At 33.9% G+C, this 15,899-nt stretch overlaps 1 protein-coding gene across 1 annotated transcript; it reads left to right on the top strand.

Moving 5' to 3' along the window:
* Positions 1-14,412: 14,412 nt before the first annotated feature.
* Positions 14,413-15,366, top strand: LOC127549174 (olfactory receptor 4F3/4F16/4F29-like). The gene has a single exon (XM_051977006.1). The coding sequence runs from the start codon at positions 14,428-14,430 to the stop codon at positions 15,364-15,366; it is 939 nt and encodes a 312-aa protein (XP_051832966.1). The 5' UTR covers positions 14,413-14,427.
* The last annotated feature ends 533 nt before the right edge of the window (positions 15,367-15,899 follow it).

Below are 15,899 nucleotides of genomic sequence, written 5' to 3'. Positions count from 1 at the left end.
AAATGGGGAAATGAAGTGAGATCATTACAAGAAGGAATGGAAAAAGCATATAATGCCCTATAAAAGAGATATGAAAAAGACACCCAATTCACTGAAAAACCAAATCTGTGAAATGGAAAAATCATGCAATGAACAAAAAAATTCAATTGGCCAATTACAAAAGAAGCTAAAAGAGGTAACTGAAAAAAAAATATACAAAAAATTAGAATTGAACAAATGGAAGTAAATGACTCAATTAGTCTTCAAAAATCAGTCAAACAAAAATAAAAAAATGAAAAAAACAGAAGAAAATATGAAATATTTCCTAGGAAAAACAGCCAACCTGGAAAATAGATCTAGGAGAGACAATCTAAGGATTATTGTACTAGGTATTATTTTATAGGAAATCATAAAAGTGCCCTGACATTTTAGAATCAGAAGGTAAAATAGCCATCAAAAGAATTCTTCGATCACCTCCTAAAAGAGACCCCAAATTAAATTCCCAAGGAATATTGTGACTAATTTTCAGAACTACTGCACCAAGGAAAAGATATTGCAAGCAGCCAGAAACAATTTAAATACTGAAGAACCACAATTAGGATTATCTAGGATATAGTAGCTTCCACTTTAAAGGATCAAAGAGCCTGGGATCTGATATTATGAAAGGCAAAGAACTTGGATTACAGCCAATAATAAGCTATCCAGATAAAAGTAGCATTATCTTTTAGGGAAGAAGATGGGCATTCAATGATATAGGTGAATTTCACTTATTTCTAATGAAAAGACCAGAAGTGAACAAAAAATTTGATTTCCAAACACAGAACTCAAGAGAAGCATAAAAAGGTAAAAAAGAAAGAACTCTTGAAAACTATATTTTTGTTGTGGGTATACTTAGAGAATGAAGGTATAATTTCAAACTAGAGATGGAAAGGGAATCATACTAGAAAAAGAGGAAAAAAGAGGTAAAAAAGGGAAATTATATCTCTCAAAGAGGCAAAGAAAACCTATTATAATTGAAGGAAAGAAGGCAGGGAGATGAGCATTGTATGGATCTTACTCTCATCAGATTTGACTCTCTGAGAGAATATCAGACATATTTGGTTTCACAGAGAAAGTTATCTCACTTTACAGGGAAGTGTGAGGGAAAAGGGGAAAAGAGAGGGAAAACAAGTATTAGTGGAAAGGTGTAAAAAGGAGGAGGGGCTCTAAAAGGGGAGGACTGTTTGAGGGAGGTGTCATCAAAAGAAAAATACTAGGGAAGAGGGAAGGGGGAAAGGAAAGAGAAAAGCATAATTTAGGGTAAATAAGATGACAGGAGACACAGATTAGTTATTTTAACTGTGAATGTGAATAGGGTGAATTCTCCCATAAAATGGAAGTGGATAGAAGACTGGATTAAAAGCCAGAATCCTACAATATGTTGTTTATAAGAAACACATTTAAAGCAGAGTGATACATACAGAGCAAAGGTAAAGGGCTGGAGCAGAATCTATTATGCTTCAGGTGAAAAAAAAAAAAGCAGGGATAGAAATCCTGATCTCAGATCAAGTAAAAGTAAAGATAGATCTAATTAAAAGAGATAAGGAAGGAAACTAAATTTTACTAAAGGGTTCAATAGATAATGAAGCAATATCAATACTAAGCACATATGCATCAAGTGGTATAGCATCTAAATTCCTAGAAAAGTTAAGAAAGATGCAAGAAAAAATAGACAGTAAAACTACACTAGTGGAAGATCTCAACCTTGCTCTCTCAGAAGTAGATAAGTCAAACCACAAAATAAATAAGAAAGAAGTTAAGGAGGTAAAGAAAATATTAGAAAAGTTAGGTATAATAGATATTTGGAGAAAATTGAATGGAGATAGAAAGGAGTTTACTTTTTTCTCAGTGATCCATGAAACTTATGCAAAAATTGACCATGTGTTAAAGAAAAAACCTCAAAATCAAATTTAGAAAGGCAGAAATAGTAAATGAATTTTTTTCAGATTATGATGCAATAAAAATCACATACAATATAAAGCCAGGAGAAAATAGACCAAAAGTTAAATGAAAATTAAATAATCTAATTAATCCTAAAGAATGAATGGATGAAACAGCAAATCATAGACACAAGCAATAATTTCATTCAAGAGAATGACAACAATGAGATAACATAACAAAATTTGTGGGATACCACCAAAGTGATTATAAATGGAAATTTTATATCTCCAGATGCTTACTTACATAAAATAAAGAGAAGATCAATGAATTGGGCTTTTAACTTAAAAAAAAAACTAGAAAAAGAACAAATTAAAAAAAACCCCTCAATTAAATACCAAATTTGAAATTCTGAAAATAAAAGGGGAGATTAATAAAATGAAAATAAGAAAACTATTGAATTAAAAAATAAAACTAAGAGTTCGTTTTATGAAAAAACCAACAAAATAGATAAACCTTTAGTTAATTTGATTAGAAAAAGGAAAGAAGAAAATCAAATTGTTAGTCTCAAAAATGAAAGGAAGAATTGTCCAATAACGAAGAGGAAATTAGAGCAATAATTAGAGGAGTTATTTTGCCCAACTATATTTGAATAAATTTGATAATCTAAATGCAATCGAGGAATATGTGCAAAAATATAGGTTGCCCAGAAAAGGAAATAAATTATTTAAATAGCCCCATTTTAGAAAAAGAAATAGAACAAACTATTAATCAACTTCCTAAGAAAAAAATCTTTAGAGCCATATGGATTTATATGTGTATTCTATCAAACATTCAAAGAACAATTAATTCCAATTCTATATAAACTATTTGAAAAAATAGGGAACAAAGGAATCCTATCAAATTCCTTTTATGACACAGATATGATGCTGATAACCAAACGAGGCAGGGTGAAAACAAAGGAAGAAAATTATAGATCATTTTCCCTAATGAATATTGAAGCAAAAATCTTAAATAAAATATCAGCAACACTATGATCAAATAGAATTTATACCAGGAATGCAGGGTGGGTTCAATATTAGGAAAACTATCAGCATAATCAACTATATCAATAACCAAAATAACAGAAATCATGATTATCTCAATAGATGCAGAATAAGCATTTGATAAAATCCAACACCCATTCCTATTAAAAATATTAGAGAGTATAGGAATAAGTGGATTTTTCCTTAAAATGATCAGTAACATCTATTTAAAGCCATCCACAAACATCATATGTAATGGGGATAAAGTAGAACCATTCCCAATAAGATCAGGAGTGAAACAAGGGTGCCTACTATCACCATTACTATTCAATATTGTATTAGAAATATTAGCTTTGGCAATAAGAGAAGAAAAAAACGATTAAAGGAATTAGAGTAGGTCATGAAAAAACCAAATTATCACTCTTTGCAGATGATGGTATACTTAGAGAACCCTAGAAAATCAACTAATAAACTACTAGAAATAATTCACAGCTTTAGCAAAGTTGCAGGATACAAAATAATCCCACATAAATTATCAGCAGTTTTATATATTACCAACAAAATCCAGCAGCAAGAGATACAAAAAGAAATCCCATTCAAAATAACTGTTGATAGTTTAAAATGTTTGGGAATCTATCTGCCAAGGGAAAGTCAGGAACTATACAAATATAACTATACAACATTTTCCACACAAATAAAGTCAGATCTAATCATTTGGAAAAATATCAAGTGCTTATGGGTAGGCTGAATGAATATAATAAAATGACAATAGTACCTAAATTAATCTATTTATTTAGTGCCATGCAAATCAAACTCCCAAGAAATTATTTTGCAGATCTAGAAAAAATAATAAAGTTCATCTGGAAGAACAAAAGGTCAAGAATTTCAAGGGAATTAATGAAAAATATCCTGATGAAGGTGGCTTAGCTGTGCCAGACCTAAGACTATATTATAAAGCAGCTGTCATCAAAATTGGTACTGGCTAAGAAACAGAGTAGTCTTTCAGTGGAATAGGTTAGAATCACAGGACAGAATATGCAATAAATATAGCAATCTAGTGTTTGAAAAACCCTAAGACCCCAGCTTTTGGTATAAGAACTCATTATTTGATAAAAACTGCTAGGAGAATTGGAAACTAGTATGGAAGAAATTAGTGCCCAACCCACACCTAACACCACATACCAAGATAAGATCTAAAGGGATTCATGATTTAGATATAAAAAATGAGATTATAAATAAATTAGAAGAACATAGGATAGTTTACCTCTCATATCTTTGGAGAAGGAAGGAATTTGTGACAAAAGGAGAACTGGAACTCATAACTGAACACCAGACAGACAATTTTGATTATATTAAGTTAAAAAGTTTTTGTACAAACAAAACTAATGTAGACAATATCAGAAGGGAAAATCATTTCACATTTAAAGATTCTGATAAAGGCCTCATTTCTAAAATATATAGAGAATTGACTCAAATTTATGAGAATGCAAGTCATTCCCCAATTGATAAATGGTCAAAGGATATGAACAATTTTCAGATGAAGAAATTAAAACTATTTCTAATCACATGAGAAGGTACTCTAAATCACTATTGATCAGAGAATTAAGACAACTCTGAGATACTACTACACACCTCTCAGATTGGCTAAAATGACAGGAAAAGACAAGGATGAATGTTGGAGGGGATGTGGGAAAACTGGGACACTGATATGTTGTTGTTGGAACTGTGAACGGATCCAACCATTCTGGAGAACAATTTGGAGCTATACTCAAAAAGTTATCAAACTGTGCATATCCTTTGATCCAGCAGTGTTTCTATGGGCTTATATCCCAAAGAGATCTTAAAGGAGGGAAAGAGACCCGAATGTGCAAAAATGTTTGTGGCAGCCCTTTTCATAGTGTCAAGAAACTGAAAGCTGAGTGGATACCCATCAGTTGGAGAATGGCTGCATAAGTTATGCTATATGAATGTTATAGAATATTATAGTTCTATAAGAAACTATCAGGAGGATGATTTTAGAGAGACCTGGAGAGACTTACATGGACTGATGCTAAGTGAAATGAGCAGAACCAGGAGATCACTGTACACAACAACATCAATATTGTACAATGATCATTTCTCTTTCCAACAATGAGATGATTCAGACCAATTCCAATGATCTTGTGATGAAGAGAGCCATCTACACCCACAGAGAGGAATATAGGAACTGAATGTGGATTACAACATAATATTCTCATTCTTTTTGTTGTTTACTTGCATTTTGTTTTCCTATTCATTTACTTTCTTTTTTTGATCTCATTTCTCTTGTGCAGCAAGAGAATATGTTTATACATATTGGATTTAATATATTTTAAAATGTTTAACATATATTGAATGTTTGCCATCTAGAGGAGGAATTGGGAGGAGGAGAAAATCTGAAACAAAAGGCTATGCAAGGGTCAATGTTGTCAAATTATCCATGCATATGTTTTGAAAATAAAAAAAGCTTAAAAAAAGAGAAATATAAGTCTGTAGTCAGACAATTGTAATAAAGTTAGTTGATTTGATAATACTTCTAAATGAAAGGTATTCCTAAGTTATAAAGATAAAATTGTGTTTATAGGTTTTCTCCCACATGTTGAATTTCTATCTTCAGTTTTAATGTCATACTTGAAAGCTGAATCATGATTTTTAAAAATAAATTTTTATTGTTAATCTTTGTTTTTATATGACTTAAATCGCTTCATGTCTTCTTCCTATTCAAGAGCACCACTTTCCATTAACAATTTTCTAAAAGCAAAAGAAAATAACCCCCTTCCCCCCACAAAATGATCAACACATTAAAAAGCCGACAATAAAGGCAATTCTCCATATTCGTTGAACTCTCCTTCTTCCCCACTTAATCTTTTGTAAAAAATTTGGCAGATTTCTTCTCATATTTCCTCTTTGGAGGAAAACTTATCCTTTATAATTTTGCAATATTCATTCTTGATTATTTTATGATTGTACTTTTTACTTACATAGTTATAATCATTGTGGTTTTTTCCCCCCTCTGCTTACTTTACTTTGTACCAGAAACTTGAAATGAGGGCATACTTTATACAAAGCAGGTGATAGAAATAGTAGTAGTGTATTTTATTTAGCTCCTGGCTATGTTTCTGACTCTTCTATACCATGGCTTAGCTGTTATTTCACCTGGAAGATCCTTGTATTCATGGCTCCTTCGTTCCACGGGGGAATTCCTTTTAAAATTTCCATTCTGATGACATATTCAGGCCAGCAATCCTATACACCTCTTTGGAATCTGCTTCTGGTGCTTATTTATGAATATATATTCTCCTTTTTTCCCTTTTACTAATGTCTTATGTGTTATCTTTCCCCCAGTAGAAAAGAAATTCCTTCAGGGCATGGGCTATCTTTTTTTGTTTGTTTGTCTTAGCATTCCTAGAGATTAATATAGTGCCTGACAGATGCTTAATAAATGTTTTTGACTTTATGTGATGGTGGGAAGACACATATAGAAAATGTAGGAGCAGAAATCTGGAGAGGTTAATAGCAATGAGTCCATGATAGGGAGCATAAATCATGGTGATCTGTAGTTCTTAGGCATCTGACTTCAGTCTTCCAAGGATACAAGCTCTTTTTGTTTTCCTTGAGTCATCTGTTTTAGTCTGTGATGTTATGGCTACATTGAAAAAGGCAAAATCAATTATTTTGATGCTATGTTCCAAATTCATACTAAGACTGTTTATGTGATTTTTGCTACTCAAGTTCTCTCTCTCCTAACAAGGATACCAGAATATAGCTCCTATCTAGAGCTAATAATTGCATTGAGCTAGTAAAATAGTTAGATATAGTTGAAAACAGAGAAATATAATTTGTGTCCACTAATCCAACAGTCTATAATCCCAGTTTTGATTGTGGGATCTTAGATCAGAGTTGAATAGAGTCTTAAACTTAGAATCAAGAAGACATAGGTTTAAATTCCATTTAGGATAATTGCTAAATAGTCATCATTCAAACTCTTTGTGTCTCAGTTTCCTCATACATAAAATGAGGGATTTGGACTCAATGGCTTTTAACTTCTTTTCTATCTCTAAATCCTATGATCTACGGCTAAAAGTGACCACAGAAGCCATTTAATTCAACTTTCTTGTTTTGCAAATCAGGAAACTAAGGCCTAGAGAGATTGAGTGACTTGCCTAAAGTCAGTCATAGGTATCAGACACAATGCTTGAATGCATGTCCTCTGTCCCACAGCCTTTGCTCTTTCCATGATACCATGCTACTTTTTTTTTTACTCTTAGATAGGGAAGTACAGGTGGGTTGACTCTAGGTTTTAGGTACAGAGCTAGAAAGTGACTTAAACTGAGATAAGAGAATGTTATGAGGAACAATTAGAAACAAGGTCAAGTAAGGTCCGGAGGTCCACTATGCAAAACCCAGTAGAAGTAGGTAGAAGAGGAAATTTAACTATCATGTTTGGAACAATCAGAAATGATCTCAGTAAGATAATAGACACTAGAAGCACAAATTTACATTCACTTACCTCAAGTTCATCTCAAGCCCTATATGGAAATGCCCAAGTCTATAAAAACAGTTCATTATAGAGACCAAAACAGCCAGTATTGGGTTATCTCTTTTTTGTCAGGTCATATTGCTCTTTTCTTTGTTCCAGGACTTTGTATACTTTTTCCATAAGTTTATCATTGCAAAAAAGAGCCATACTCTTTTGGAACAAGAACTAGCTATAGTTAAAGCTTTTGAAACCCCATATTGCTGACATTTGGTACCTCATTAATTTTCACATCACTGGTATCTTAAATAATAACATATCCGTTGGCCACTGTTTTCCTTTTCTTTTTTATAATTAAATATTAGGTGTCAAATTCTGAACTTAAACACAAATTAAATAAGCATTTTCTTATATTTCATAGAATAGGAGGGGATTATATATAAAGCTATATAAAACTGCTATGTAAAGTTGTTTTTAAAAAAAGTATAACAAATTCAATCTTCAGCTTTTAAAACTATCCTACTTGTATGTTATTCCTTCCTGGCTTCCTTCTGTTATTTTTTTTATTTGTATGTTTATTTTTGGTAATCCTTTCTCTACTCTTTTGCTCTCATTTTTAGATGTCCTACTAGGAGGGAAAAAAAGAAAATTAAAAATTCTGAAAAAATAAACTTATTCAAGCAAACAAATTCCCATATTGTTCATGTTAAAAAGTTATTCAGCAACATGAGTTCATCATATTTCTGTCAATCTTCATTATTGGTCCTCTAGAATTCTGGATGGTCATTTAATGAAGCAGAATTCTTAAGTGTTTCAAAGTTTGTTTCCCCAACATTGTAAATATACACAAATGATTCTAGTTCTGTTCTCTTCATTCTGTATCAGTTCATTTTTCATCATTTCTCATAGCATAATAGTATTTGATTGCATTTGATTGATAGGCACTTTAAAAGTTTTTACTTCTTTGAGACTATATAAAAAAAGAAATACTAAAAGTGGTTTATAATATAGACCCCTTTCCTCTTTCTTTGATCTCTTTGAGATAAAACCCGTTGATACTATACGGATGAAAGGACTTGTAAAGTTTAGTGATTTAGGTGCCCTAGTTCCAAATGGCTTTGCCATTTCTTTCTTCAGCTTACGGATAAGAAAAATGAAGCAAGGATTTTGTGATTTGCCCAGGGTCATACTTCTAATTAGTGTCTGAAACCAAATTTAACATCCGGAAGAAAATCTGCCTGACTCTAGACTTGGCACTCTATCCATTGTACCATCTAGTTGCCCTTGCCTATTTATCATCAAATAATACAGGGCCAAGAATGATGGCACACTTTAAAACCACCAATTACTCTTTGGTCCAGCAATTTAACCAGTTCAGAATCAGTGATTTTTGTGTTATTGTTTAACAAAGATTTATCCATAATCACAGCAAGATACTTTAGCAAATGCTTTATCGAATCAGAGTTTAGTTAAATGATATCTTCAACATTTATCCAACTTATTTAGTTACTCTTATCAAAAAAAGGGCATAAACATAATATAGTATGGCCTGTTCTTTTTTTTTTTTTGGCATCAAAAGGTATTTTTTAAAATTATAGCTTTTTATTTACAAGATATATGTATGGATAATTTTTCAGCATTGGCAATTGCAAAATCTTTTGTTTCAACTTTTCCCCTCCTTCCCCTGACTCCTTCCCCCAGATGGCAGGTTGACCAATACATGTTAAATATGTTAAAGTATAAGTTAAATACAATATATGTATACATGTCCAAACAGTTACTTTGCTGTACAAAAAGAATTGGACTTTGAAATAGTGTACCATTAGCCTGTGAAGGAAATAAAAAAATGCAGGCAGACAAAAATAGAGAGATTGGGAATTCTATGTAGTGGTTCATAGTCATCTCCCAGAGTTCTTTTGCTGGGTGTAGCTGGTTCAATTCATTACTACTCTATTGGAAGTGATTTGGTTCATCTCATTGTTGAAGAGGCCAGGTCCATCAGAATTGATATAGTATTGTTGTCTCTCCAGACTTTTCTGAAATCATCCTGCTGGTCATTTCTTACAGAACAATAAAATTCCATAATATTCACATACCACAATTTATTCAGCCATTCTCCAATTGATGGGCATCCACTCAGTTTCCAGTTTCTGGTCACTACAAAGAAAACTGCCACAAACATTCTTGCACATACAGGTCCCTTTCCCTTCTTTAAAATCTCTTTGGGATATAAGCCCAGTGGTAACACTGCTGGATCAAAGGGTATGCACAGTTTGATAACTTTTTGAGCATAGTTCCAAATTGCTCTCCAGAATGGCTGGATGTGTTCACAATCCACCAACAATGTATCGGTGTCCCAGTTTTCCCACATTCCTTCCAACATTCCTCATTATCTTTCCCTGTCATTCTAGCCAATCTGACAGGTGTGTAGTGGTATCTCAGAGTTGTCTTAATTTGCATTTCTCTGATTAATAATGACTTGGATCATCTTTTCACATGGCTAGAAATAGTTTCAATTTCTTCATCTGAGAATTGTCTGTTTGTATCTTTTGACCATTTATCAATTGGAGAATGGATGGCCTGTTCTTAATGAAGCCATGTTGACAAATCTTTTTGATTTGTAGACACTATCTTCTCTGTTTTTTTTTTTTTTTTTTTTTTTACTGTCCAAAAACATATTCCTACCAAATCTTATAAGGGAGAAGTGGCATTATCACATTAATTCAGCATCCCAAATCTTTAGAATTGTAACTAATATTTATGATACCTGAGGAGAGCATCATAAAATCTATCTAGGGAAAGAAGTAAGACAAATTTTCTTGAAGGTATTCTAACTTTGGAGGAAAGACAAGATCCCATCAGAGAAGAAATTCTGGGAAATTACCTTATAGGAGGAGAAATGGATTACTCAGGATGCCATATAACTGCTCCTTAGGAAGTTTCTATTTAGTGTGTAAAGGAAGCAGGACAGGGTTGAAATGAGAAAGAGAATGCTTAAAGTTCTGCCACTGGGAATGGGCAATGAGATAGGAAGAAGCCCCAGTTCCCAATTCAAGAGTCATCTGGACTCTTTCTCTCAGTCTCTGTCTCTCTGACTCTGTCTCTCTTTCTCTTTCCTCTGCCTCCTTCTCTCTTCCTTCTTCTTCTCCCTCCCCCTCCTTTCCTATATTTCTCTGTCTCTCTCTGTGTGTTCATTATCAGGAATGAATGAAAATCCATTAAGATTTCAAATTTGGTGGCTTTGAGGGAAAGGCCAATTTAAATTTCTCATTCTTCCCTCATCTAGTTCCCTACAGAACTCTTCTCTATTTTCCATTGATTTATAATTCTCTCTTCTTCTTCTTTCATTTCCATCCATTCTCCTTCTTCACCTTCCTTCCATTCATCTTCCCTCCTTTTTCTTTCTCTTTTCTTTCCTTCACTGTCTCCATCCTTTCTTTTCTCCTGCCTTTACTTCTTCTTCCCTCTTTGTTTCCCTATCTCCTTTTTCTTTTTCTTTCCCTCCTTCCTTCTTTCCTTTCTTCCTCTTCCTTCTCCACCTCTTCCTTCTCTTTCTCTACTTCCTCCTCCCCATCTCCTCTTTATCCTCTTCTACCTCCTCCTCCTCCTCCATCTTCTTCTTCTTCATCTCCTCCTCCTCCTCCTTTTCCTCTTTCTCCTCCTCCTCTTCCTCCTCCTCCTCCTCCTCCTCCTCCTCCTCTTCCTCCTCTCCTCCTCCTCCTCCTTCTTTTCCTCTTTCTCCTCCTCTTCTTCCTCCTCCTCCTTCTCCTTCTTCTTCTCATCTTTCTCTGTCTCTTTCTCTTGCTCTGTGTCTCTTTTTCTTTTATCATATTCCCAAGAATATGAGCGAGTTTACAAACCTCAACTGTCAATTCTAAATATTTCCTTCTCATTTTCTTGGCAGGATGAGGAACTCTGATCACTCATGGGTGTATTCCCTTCCTTCCCAAGATTTTAAATGAGGAGATTCTATTGGGTAAGTAGTATCATTAGAGATTAATTTGAGGGAATTTTATTTTAAGTGAAGGACTGCTACCTTCAGAATTGCTACCTGTGTTCCTGAGGATTGACTGACTTTGAAAGCGATAATAGCCTTGAGGTTTATGCATTCAATGAGAGCTTTGGTCTCTATCAAATAGAGCTCTGAAGGCTTTATTTAATATTTATTAGTTACTAAGAATTGGTAGCTGTAGGGGCCTGGAAATTCTCTCCTTATACCACTTAACTGCCTTATGTCCATTAAGACTCTTGGGATATTTTCTTCAATTTGTATCTCAATTAGTTTAGTAAATCCCTCAGATCATCCATTTTGGAGGGTTAATTTAACATCAAATGAACTAACTCCTTCTTTCGACAAGAGCACAAAAATCAATCAGCCTACAGGGGCCGTTTCTCTCTATCCTCTCTCCTTTTCTGTTTATTGCCTAGCAACGTTTATAACATTTTGACCTTTGGGAAAACTTACATAATATTATGATACAAATCCCAGGCCATGCTGATCATAAGATGGCTATTATTAACTCTCCATAGTTTTACTTAGTCACTAACACAAAGCTGTTAATTGGCAACTTTTTCTACATTAAAAAAGCTACACAAGATGCTTTCTCTGGTCAAGTATTATACTTATGATGACAACTTTTTCCTAATACCCAAATTAGAACTTATATGATAAATTCTTAGTTTTATATTTGTGAATTAGGCAGAATATTTGAAATTGGATCTGCCCTCTAAATACCTGCAACTTAACAGTAGTGATAAAAATATTCTAAGAAAAGAGATTAACTTTTCTGAACTTTTCAACTCTTTAATATGCTACTACCTCTTGTGTTGTGACAGAACAGGTGAGAGAGATGATATTTTAATTTATATCATTCTTTTCCATTTACATATCTCCCTTCTCTCTCTGATTCTGACTGTGTTTGCTATTCCCTCCTCATCTTTGATCCTTCTTTAGCTCTTTCCTTACTGATCTGATTATTTATAGGGTATTCACTTCATACTAATGTGGACAATAAAAGTTAGTATTGAAGGAAGCACAAAGACACAGTCTAAGCCCTTAAGGATTTGTAAGCAGTCTTATTGGGTTGATTGGGCTATTATACAGATAATGCTGTATAAAGGGCTAGTTACTTTAAGAATGGCTGCTATGTGTCCAACACTTGAACGGTGGCGGCGTAGAAATAATATATAATAAAGGTATGATAGAAATAATAAAAAAATATGTAATAAAAATAGTGGATACTGATATTTATAGAACATTTTAGTAGTGGGGCAGGCATAGTCAGGATGTAGTTGGTGCAGCATAGTCTAATGGAGAAAGAGCCAAGAATGCAGGTTCAAGTTCCTCCTCTGACCCATAGTAGTATCATTCTCAGCAAGTCATTTAAATGCTTAGTATTTTAGGTAATTCTCTAAAACTCCAAATTACAGAGAGAGAGCTTACTTGCATTACTTGGTAGAGGGAATTTATTCATTAAGAGTTCCAAAACCAATGAGATCATAGGTCTGATCTCTTCTATGTCTGATGGTTTTTATGCTATTTTATTTTAGCCTCTGAAGAACTCTATGATGTAAATGTTATCAACCCCATTTTACAAGTAAGGAATCTGAGATTCAGGGAGTTAGGTCTTGCTTATTTATGATCACAAATCTATTAAGGTTCAGAGATAAGATTTAAATCTATGTTTTCCTGATATAGACTTAGCCTTATAGCCAAATTTCCTCTCCTTAATTAGATATCTACTATTTTTACTTCATTCATGCTTTAGAAAGATCTGGGAAAAAAAAAAAAAACAGGAGGCATGGGTACCTCTGGCAATCACTTTTATATTTTACAGCAAGCTAGTGCCCAACATGTATAGACGTTGTCCACTAAAAGGTTTTACTTAGTGAAAGCCAAGTGTTTAAAGGGTAGAAACACTCTTCTTAAAACAGGAATACTCAGTTATAATGCCAGTGGATTAAACAGTGAGGATTTCAAATTTGAAAGGAGAACTCTCCTTAATGTGGTTTCAGTTAACCATTTATTTCGCTTAACTTGAATCTTACCTTGGTTTGAAGCAGACAGATTATTTCAGATCCCTTTCAACTCTTTGTATCTCATCTTAATCATTTTTAAAGAACTTATATAGCACAGTTTTTCTGAAAAGTCAGCCCCAGCTCTGTAGCATAGGGCATTTCAAATAAATATGGCACTAAAAATACTGAGATGGACAGATAGAAAAATATCTGGACAATTACTTACATAAAAAAGTAAACTTAATAAGTATAATGGGATCTCTTTGTCAATGTTTGTTTTAAGATGTAAGTACATTATAACAAGTTTTTTTTTTCCTGACAAACTCTCTGAATGCCAGTTTCCTTATCTGCAAACTGAATAGGTTGGTTTAGATTAATTAGAGGGTTCTTTCTAGCTCTAATAAACAATCCATAAATGGATGAATCCATGGAACTTATGCTTTGTTCTATAGGTGTCAACCATGAATTATAATGATGGCATTCTTAGCAATTGTTATGCAGTAACTTGGTCCCAAGCTGAGAGATAAGTTTCTATTATCAAGTGGCATAGATTAGTAGGTATAGTAAGAAGATATGCAGGACCAGTGAGTTGAATTCCATCTGTTGAGAGGCAATTTGATGTGAAGAGTAGTAGTGGAAGGATATAACATTAATTCAAATCTTCCCTATTACACTGAAGATCTATGTTACTTTGAGAAAACCAAGTAGTCTCTCTAAGCCCCATTTTTCTTATTTGTAAAATAGGAATTGTGGCATGTTGGAGTTGTTGTGAGGATCAAATGAGATAATCATGTAAAAGTGTTTTGTAAACTAGTAATAACAAAACAAATTTGCTCTAGTTATAGTATTGACAACATTAATGAACAATATTTGTCTTGCAAGGTATAACCATATTTCCTCCATTTAGGATCCCCACTTAAGTGTCCATATTTTTGATTCTTTTCATTCTTTTCTCTTTAGGTAATTTAAGAGTTGGCCCTACTGGTTGAGTCAATGGATGGAGCCAATCATTCTGTTGTTTATGAGTTTGTGTTAATTGGACTCACCAATTCTTGGGGATTGCAACTTTTTCTCTTTCTGTTCTCTACTGTATTCTATATGGCAAGCATGCTGGGTAACTTCCTCATTGTGCTCACAGTAATCTCTGAATCTCACCTACACTCTCCTATGTACTTTCTGCTGGCCAATCTCTCTTTCATTGACATGATTGATTCCTGCATTGTGACCCCCAAAATGATTTGTGACCTTTTCAAGAAGCACAAATTAATATCCTTTGGAGGCTGTGTGTCTCAGATATTCTTCATTCATTGCATAGGTGGTGTAGAGATGGTGCTCCTCATAGCTATGGCCTTTGACCGTTATATTGCTATATGTAAGCCCCTCCATTACTTGACTATTATGAACCTAAGAATTTGCATTGGTATTCTGATATCTGGCTGGGTCATTGGGCTCATCCATTCATTGATCCAATTAGCTTTCGTGATAAAATTGCCCTTCTGTGGTCCCAATACAGTAGATAGCTTTTATTGTGACCTTCCTCGGTTCATAAAACTTGCTTGCACAGATACCTATAAGCTACAGTTCTTAGTCACTGCCAACAGTGGGTTCATCTCTCTAGGTGCCTTCTTTATTTTGATCATCTCATACATCATCATTTTAACTACCGTCTGTCATCATTCTTCTGGTGGGTCATCTAAAGCTCTCTCAACGCTGTCAGCTCACATCACTGTAGTGATTTTGTTCTTTGGTCCATGCATCTTTGTCTATGTGTGGCCATTCCCCACATTGTCACTGGACAAATTTCTTGCCATATTTGACTCAGTGATCACTCCTTTTCTGAATCCAACCATTTATACATTCAGAAACAAGGAGATGAAAGTGGCAATGAAAAGATTGTGGAGTCAGCTCATAAAATCCAAAACTTTTTCTTAAAAGAGATTTGGATAGTTGGACTTAATGGACTGGAGCATTTAAAGAAAGTGAAGCATTTAGATTTCCAGAGGCTAAATTTGAGACATGGGCTGATTCACTGCAGTGTTAGAATTTAAAGTTATGCATACATGTAGTTTGTTTTCTGTGCACCAAACAATAGAAGACTTGGACAGCTAAGTGGCTCAGAGAAGAGAGTATTGGACCTGGAGTCAGGAAAAATAGTTAAAATCTGGCTTCAGATACTAACTATGTGACCTTGGGCAAGTCAGTGAACTACCTGCCTCACTTTTCTCATCTGTGAAATGAGGATACTAAGAGTACCTACCTCTCAGGATTGTTTTGAGGATTAAATGAGATATTTGTAAAATGTTTTGCAAACCTTAAAAAAAAGTAATTGTGCAATATATAAAAGACCTCTATGTCTTTTCTCTGCCTTCTTCTGATATAACTATTTTTGCTAATATCTGAGAAGTAGAAGGATTCACTTTCTGTAAAGGGGCCCACAGAGCTGATGTATTCCTACTCAACTTTCT

This window comes from Antechinus flavipes, chromosome 2 (assembly GCF_016432865.1).
Source record: "Antechinus flavipes isolate AdamAnt ecotype Samford, QLD, Australia chromosome 2, AdamAnt_v2, whole genome shotgun sequence".
Taxonomy (NCBI): domain Eukaryota; kingdom Metazoa; phylum Chordata; class Mammalia; order Dasyuromorphia; family Dasyuridae; genus Antechinus; species Antechinus flavipes.
Note: the sequence above shows the minus strand (reverse complement) of the source record. Positions and strands in the feature narration are given on the sequence as shown.

What these genes read in the sequence shown, in the direction of transcription:
- LOC127549174 (XM_051977006.1), top strand. Translation starts at nt 14,428, where the DNA reads ATGGATGGAGCCAATCATTCTGTTGTTTATGAGTTTGTGTTAATTGGA.